Source organism: Erythranthe guttata, chromosome 9 (assembly GCF_056151865.1).
Source record: "Erythranthe guttata isolate IM_541 chromosome 9, IM_541, whole genome shotgun sequence".
Lineage (NCBI taxonomy): Eukaryota > Viridiplantae > Streptophyta > Magnoliopsida > Lamiales > Phrymaceae > Erythranthe > Erythranthe guttata.
The window spans coordinates 10,345,413-10,353,833 of NC_142541.1; the positions used below are offsets into that span (position 1 = coordinate 10,345,413).

At 31.8% G+C, this 8,421-nt stretch overlaps 1 protein-coding gene across 3 annotated transcripts; it reads right to left on the reverse strand.

The window, feature by feature from the left end:
* Window positions 1-4,484: 4,484 nt before the first annotated feature.
* Window positions 4,485-6,907, reverse strand: LOC105948982 (uncharacterized). Of its 3 annotated transcripts, none has more exons than XM_088822849.1 (7): window positions 6,681-6,907; window positions 5,998-6,233; window positions 5,692-5,875; window positions 5,062-5,159; window positions 4,862-4,958; window positions 4,689-4,774; window positions 4,485-4,603 (listed from the first exon to the last, which is right to left on the reverse strand). In XM_088822849.1, the coding sequence occupies exons 2-7, from the start codon at window positions 6,193-6,195 to the stop codon at window positions 4,553-4,555; spliced, it is 714 nt and encodes a 237-aa protein (XP_088678975.1). In that variant the 5' UTR covers window positions 6,196-6,233; window positions 6,681-6,907; the 3' UTR covers window positions 4,485-4,552. The 3 variants fall into 3 exon arrangements, with proteins under 3 accessions (XP_088678975.1, XP_012827700.2, XP_012827699.2); XM_012972246.2 differs by having other exon boundaries at window positions 4,485-4,600; window positions 6,695-6,906; XM_012972245.2 differs by having other exon boundaries at window positions 6,695-6,906.
* Between the last annotated feature and the right edge of the window lie 1,514 nt (window positions 6,908-8,421).

Genomic DNA, 8,421 nt, shown 5'->3' on the forward strand with positions numbered 1-8,421 from the left:
CTATTGCCATTCGCCCTAAATAATAATCATAAAAATAGCGAGTCAATACCAACGGCCAGTTAGTACTGAATATTTATTAATTATTAATTATTTTTATTATTAAATGTAAGGGATAATTAACTAGAACCCCCTCTCCCCCAACTTATATAGGTGGGGGTCCAATCTATTAGATGATTATATATAGTTATAGGTCCCTTGACAAAAAAAAAATAATATAAATTAAATAAAATGATAAGTAAATATACATAAATACCTCAAACAATGTATTGTCTTGTTTCTGAAAATAAGAGAGCAAATCTCTCATATTAAATGACGTGATTCATTACTTATAAAAAAAAAGTGACGTGACTGCTGAGAAAAGTTTTGAGGGTGGAGAGAGAAGAAGGTGAGCGGCGTATGAGAGATTGAAGGCGGCGGAGTTTGATACGATGGAAGGCAATTAAGAAAATTCTTGACCCGATCTTGAGTAGTGGTTCTACTCCAACCAACCCACCAGATTAGATGACCTCTTCACGGGCGTTCGGAATCCCCCTTCCGCTTCGTCCCCTACAGTATCTCCGTCTTGGGCCCCACCATCCCCGCCAACTTTTACTGGTTGCACTCCATTGATTGGGTTAATTACGGCGGCAATAACGCTAGGGTTTGTGGCGGAGCTAGGGGTAGCTTCAATGGATTTGGGGTGAGATGTTGTTTGTTGGCAGTAAGTCTCTTTTTCCGTTTTGTTGTTTGCAATTTGCAATTTCATGTTGCACATTCGTCTTTCATTCAAAAAGTTAGTGTTGTTCTGATTAATTTGTTTTCTTTTCTTTTTAGTTGTTTTCATTTTGTATTTTGCAATTTGCAATTTCATGTTACATATCGTTTTTTCTTTTTGATTTTTTTTTTTATTTTGAAGAGTAGATTGATTATTTCTTCTTTGATGTTTGCATTTGCATGATGTATATTTTTTTTTCGTTTTGCAGTTACTCTTTGCATTCAGATGATGCAGTTGCTTGTTTGCATATGTCAAGTCATTGGTGACAGCGGTGGTAGTTTTTTCAAGCTTATGTTGTTGTTGTTTCTTTAATTGAGATGAGAGAGTTTATGGGATAATTTGATTTGAAAGAGATATTTTTACGTGATTTTATTTAGAAAAGAGATTTTGAAAATTTGATTTGAAAATAATAATTTTCTTATATTTCTTAAGGGTATTTTTTGCACAAAGTGTATAATGGACCTATAAAAATATAGGACATATAACTTGAATTTATTGCTATAAAGTTTAATTTTTAGGGGGCTACAGCAAATTGCCGCTAAATATAATTAACATGTATTCAATATTATTAATTATTAAATATTTTTTAAACAATTAAAATTTTAAAAGTTCAATACCAATGGCCAGTTAGTATTGAATATTTATTAATTATTAATTATTTTTATTATTAAATGTAAGGGGCTCTTGAATAAACCCATCAATACTTCTTTTAATAGATAAACACCCAAACTAGTTTGTATTTGAGAAAAATCCACTCCCAATTTTAGTCACTCATTTTTTTATTTATGTACATCCATCCACATTACACATCCACATGACCCATCAGCCCACTATTCCATGACCACTATTCCCATGATCGTCTCTCTCTCTCTCTCTCTCTCTCTCTCTCTCTCTCTCTCTCTCTCTCTCGCTACTTTTTTTATTTTTAATATATTATTATTATTATTATTATTATTATTATTATTATTATTATTATTATTATTATTATTATTATTATTATTATTATTATTATTATTATTATTATTATTATTATTATTATTATTATTATTATTATTATTATTATTATTATTATTATTATTATTATTATTATTATTATTATTATTATTATTATTATTATTATTATTATTATTATTATTATTATTATTATTATTATTATTATTATTATTATTATTATTATTATTATTATTATTATTATTATTATTATTATTATTATTATTATTATTATTATTATTATTATTATTATAATTATTATTATTATTATTAATTTATTATTTTATTTTATTTTTTTTTTATTTTTTTATTGTTTTTAATTTTTTTTTTTATTTTTTTAATTTTTTTTTTATTTTTTTTATTTTTTCTTTCTTCGTTTTTTAACTTTTTTTCTCTATCAGGTATGTTAATCGACTATGAAGCATATTAAATCAACTATGATGAATTATAGTCGATTAAGGAACCGACTACTAAAAACAACAAATCACAATTACAAAAATGCAAACTCAACTATATTTTACAAAAACAAACAATATGCAAACATTATAATTGATTTATACAATTGGAATCAATAAACAAAAAGTCAAAAAAAATTAAAAATTGGAGTCAATGAAGCATATTAATCGACTATGATGTGAAGCATAGTGCATTAAGAATCTACTACTAAAAATAACAAATCACAATTGCGAAAAAATGCAAAATCAACTATATATTACAAAAACAAAAAATATACAAACATTATAAATGATTTATACAATTGGAATCAATAAACAAAAAATTCAAAAAACAAATAAAAAAATTGGAGTCGATCAATCTTAATAGACTGCCAGAGCATAGTTGATTAGTTTAATCGACAATAAACATATACATAGTTGATTAAAGTTTCAGCATGCGCGAAATTCTCTACACGCGCCGTCGTCCGCCCGGTCCAACAAAAAACCCTAAATCTGCCTCCCCATCGTCACCACACCGCCGCCACAACACACCTTCACCACCCAACTAAAGCAAAACCACCACCCATCAAAATCCGATTACGTTGACAAATCGACAATTTACCTCTTTTCCCCGCCAATGTAGCAATCCTAGCTTTCGAATTCAGAATCACTATCAAAATCATTTATAATATTTGATGGGTGCTTCCTCTTCTTTCTTTCTCCATCTTCCGTCGACGGCAGCGGCGGAGAAAATTGCCGGAAAAAACAGAGATAAAAAATGAAGAAAACAGAGAAGAGAGAAAATAGACCCAACTACTCACAATCCAACGCTCCACCGGTGGCCCAATTTTACTGGCGACCCAACTCCACCGGCGCCCTCGTAAAACCTTAACCTTTACTTCTTTTTTTTCGAATACAACACCATAACAACCGTAATCCATCTCAAATCGACCCAAAACTGAAACTTATAGCTAAAGATAAAATGATTGTGTTATTCTCTCTTGCATGACATGAATCTGCAATGGTATCTGGGCTTCTAGTGCATTTATTTTTTGATCAGCCCAGGAATGATACGTTTAGATCTTTCGCACATTACCGGATCAACCAGTAGAAGACTTGATAACCATTGACCTAAATCATTAAAGATGTATTCTAAAAGCCCACAAAAAGTGTACGGCAACCTGTCAAAAATTGTACAATTGTGAAAGCCAAAATACTATGAGCAATTAAAAATGGAGACAAAATAATTTTACAAATACTTTGAGGAACTGTTGGTGTAGCATCTCAAAAAATGTAAACGAGACCATACTAGGGAAATTGAACATGAAAAAAGCACTTTTAATCTCCAATTTGTAACTGGTAACAACTGTCCCAAATATGTTGTTTTATGCAAGCCTGTAAATTTCAACAATAAAGGGAATAATGAAAGGAGTTTAATGTCGAAACACTGGGACAACGACTCAACAAATGAATGGATAGTGTCTTGGTTAATTTAGAATCTATACCCAAATCGAAACAAGTACAAAAATGAAATTAATTGGGGTCTAGATACATACCCGCTCTGCACAACAAAGGAAACGACGACCTGGGTTGGCAGAAGTCCAAGAAGTTTGTAAGCGTAGCTGATTGCTGCAATCACAAACATCGCGCTGCATCCTATATGAACCGAATTCCCCAGCACCTTTATTACTCGAATTCTTTCGAGAATTAACGCTGTTGTAACTCATTACGAGATATGAACACAAAACCGCTCACAATAATTTAGTTTGAGAAGAAACAAAATAAATAAATAAAATAAAAAAATTATAAGAGAATTTAAGGTTTCTTCCGCAGAAAATTGTACCCCGATAATGAAGAAAAGAGGGAAGTCTTGGTCAATAAGGAGAGAGAACCGATTAATTAAAAAGGATATTATAAGAGCAAACCAGTAATTTACCTCAAAAACCCATATAAAACAGTGTTATCATCCAAACAAAACATGATATTGTTAGTTCAGGTATTATTAGATTATTCCCCATAACTCGAACCAAATAATGGGTTAATGGATTACTCGCTGTGAATTAACAATTTAGTCCCAGTATACGATATCTCATCCATAGCTATTTATCCAAACCACCCAACCAAAGTTTACCTAGGGGTATAAAGCGTATTTAACCCTTAATATTATCTAAAAAAATATTATTAACATTAATAAATTCATAACTATTTGTTTGAAATAATTATTTTAATTTTATTCCATTATACATACTAATTACAAATATCTACTAATTAAATAATTGAAAAATAACTAATAAATAGTTAGATAGCAAAAACTGAGTTGCTATACTACATATATCATTCTCCATTTAGCTTGTCGCCCACTAACCGGCTCTGCTCATTTATGCAACACGTTTTTCCTCGGTCGTTTGTTCTTCTGAGAATGCTGCTGCGAGAGACAAAAACCAAAACAATTTAAAAAAGAAACAAAATAAAAATTGAACAGCCAACAATAAAAGAATCATACGCAGTACCTTTTGTGTTTCCACAGCTTCGGTATCAGTCCTCGCCTTCCAGTCGCTCTTCTTAAGTTGAATCGGACGGTTTCCGACATATTTCCCTGAACCAAGATTATTTTAGCTCCAAAGACATAAAAAATAAATTATTAATTAAGTAATTGAAAAGCACATATGCAAATACAACTCACCGTTCATTTCCTTTAGCGCCGCCACAAGGTCTGCCTGGTTGGAGAAACTAACGAATCCATACCCCTTAGTTTTGCCAAGACGCTTCTCTCTAACAACCTAATCCAATTTTAAAATTAACCCACCATTACTTATAAATTATAATGTCTTGTAATGTATATATATGCAGGGGGAAAAAAACCGTACAACGGTAGATGCATACCTTGGCCCTATTAAAGAAAGGATATCTCGAAAAAGCTTTTGACAAAATATCATCGTTCACTTCATTTCCAAGATTACCACAAAATAGACGATAGTCATCTGCAAAGTGCCAACAATATATCAATAAATAACAATTGCTTTCTGAAAGCCTAACTGATGAAAGGTTAAAACTACTGGACACGAACGAAAAACGACAGACAAATTATGCTGAGAATTAACCAAAGTATTAAACTGAAAATAGTCATCTCCTATCCAATTATACAATGCACGCACACCTCAGTTAAATTATCCTAGCTTTTCTATATCTATTTACAGAGGTGAATACATACTGCAGAGAGGGAATACTACATAAAACTGAGAGAGATATTCCATGTATAATATTCAATCATGATCGAAATCCTAATGTAAAGGTTCGAATATTAAAATTGTAGAATACCCGGGACTAATTTTCACAAAATAAAATAAAAAATTTGGCTAAGGCAATAACTTTTTGACACAAATCTAAGACAAATTTACTAGGAGGGATATAAAAAAAAAATGAATCAAAAACGAACTCGTAGGCTAGAGCTTCGTCGGAAACTAATTAAATTCGAGCATAATATTTAAAATAGATGGGTGAGTATGCACTTACTCTCAGGCCATTCTGCAAGAGTGGGGTCCACCCAAGTTTTCCCTGCAGCTTTTCGAGGAATGGGCTTCCTCTTATTGAATGTCTCGGTTTTGTGCCCAATTTCGCTACATGCAATTGCAGCTTTCACACTTTCAAGAGCTTCTGGATTTATTGATTGGGCGTCTCTCTGAAATAACTCTTGTGCCTGTCCATATGATCAAAACCCGCTATTAGAACACAAACCGAATAAATAAGGACGGACGTTTATCGGTCAACTTCCGATAAAAAGAAAAAAAAAATAACGTGAATAAATTATTGAACAATTACCTGTTGATATTGGGGCAAAGAGAAGATGGTAGGAGGAGCAACGGGATAAACTGGTGGCGGGACCGCCAAACAAACGGGTGGTGGGACCGGCGGAAGGTGAAAAGGAATCGGAAAATAAGAGGTAGCGTCGGTAGAGTATGTGTATTGACCGGAATGCCAGGTGGCAGAATCATCGGTGGTTGAAGGCACCGGGGCCATTGAGGAGAGTTAGGGTAGAAGGGTGGAATTATTCAATCCTATTGGGACGGAGATGGAATAACACAATCAGATAGCGTATTCAAATAAATAGGATAAATTTTTTCTTCTAAAAATACGATTATTTTCCTAAGATAAAAAACAAGAAAACGATAACTACTCCTAGGGCTGGGCAATCAGGATTGAGATTCTAGTCTGGAATTCAGGATTACAGGATTCGGGATTTGAAAGAAACACGGGACGGGACGGGATTCGGGAATTAATTAAATCCAGTCCAGTACAATTTAATCAATGGCACTTTCGAAATTTTATCAGATTCTGAATCAAGCACCTACAGCCTATTATGAACTCAAACAAATAAAAAATAAATGCAAAAACAGTAATAAAAATCATTAAAAAGAAAAAAAAGATGATCTTTATACAAATTAAACATGAGACAACGCATCGGCGAAGCTATACACACAGAAATTGACTGTATAAATACATACCCATGAATTATTACCTGATTTAAAGTATTAGGTTATCCTCCCAAGCTGCGTTTGATTGGGATTGAGATTGGAGAAGAAGAATTGGAATAATTTCAATTGAAAACGTTTGGTAGAGAGTTGTGCGAAATATCAAGGTTTAATTTTATTAGGGTTCTCGTTAAGACAAGATTACTATTGTATTCTTGCAAGGGGTTTTTGTGCCCAACCAAAGTAAGCATATACGTTTAGTGCAAGCCCCTTCGCATCCCTTTAGTATTTATAAATAAAGTAAATATTTATGTATATGTCAATATTACCATTTATAAGCTTAATTTAATTCATTTTGTCCATAAAATTCAATTTTAACCATAAAAATTCAATTTTGACTTTTTTTTTCAAAAACCTTTTTTTCCTTCAAAAAAAAAATTTTTGCCGCCGGTTTCCGGCGTTGACTTTTCGATATTATTATTTTGTTTGGATTTTTTTGTTTGTTGGAGTTATTCACGAAGTAACGTAATTATATTACTGTCTATTATTGTAATATTACTGTGGTTGGTGGTAATATTATTGTTGTTTTAGTAATATTATTGTCACTCACAGTAATATTAATTATTTTAGCTTTTTATTATGTTTACATTTGTTGAACGGTCAATATAGTAATATTACTCTATTACACAATAATAATGAGTTTTGTTGTGTTAATACTACTGTGCTAGAGATTAATATAACAATATTATTGTGTTGAACTGTAGTTTAGTTAATTTTACTGTGTTTAACAGTAACGTAGTTAATAGTACTGTCAATCACACCAATATTTTTGTTGTTTATTGGAAATTAACCGAGAAACGTTTGTCCCTATTTATTCAGTTTGTGTTCTAATAGCGGGTTTTGATCATATGGACAGGCACAAGAGTTATTTCAGAGAGAAGCCCAATCAATAAATCCAGAAGCTCTTGAAAGTGTGAAAGTTGCAATTGCATGTAGCGAATTTAATTCCAACAAATTCCGGCGGCGAAAAAAGAATAAACCGTGGAGGTTGGGCTCTAGCCTTCACCTATTTATTCCGATAACGAGGTGGAATTATTCTATCCTATTGGGATGGAGATTGGATAACACGATCAGATTGCGACTTCAAATAAGAAACATGCATGCATCAATTCCAAACACAAAACCCTAATTTATTTCCAATATGTGAAATTATCCACCTGAATTTAATTCTAATAAATTCTAGCGACGGAATAAATTGTGGAGGTAGGGTTCTAGGGCAGAGGAGCGGGGATTATTGTTTGTTATGATACGGTCTCTTATTTGATGAATAAATGAAGTATCATTCTCCTACAAAAGAAATAAGATTTAGTTATTTACCTTGATTAAAAAGTAGGACAATTTTTTCTTCTGAAAATACGATAATTTTCCTAAAACAAAATAAAAAAAGCTAAATTACAACCACACCTGAGGTTGAAATTGCGAAACCCCCTCTTATTTGGATAATTATAATTAACCCTCAACTATAAATTTTCTTAAATTTCCACTCTTGTGTTTTCAAATTTAGTGAAATCTTCTAGATTATATAGAATATTATCATTTTTTCACCCGTTTTATCCTATTCGAACTCCACATTTTGATGCAAGTTGATCATAATATTTGTTTTTTTGGCTTGTATATATCATATTGTGGTGCATCAGAAACTGTATTTTTACACAAAACGAGTACAAACTAGAGCACATTCCACGAAATCTAGATGATTATGTTGAATATTTTT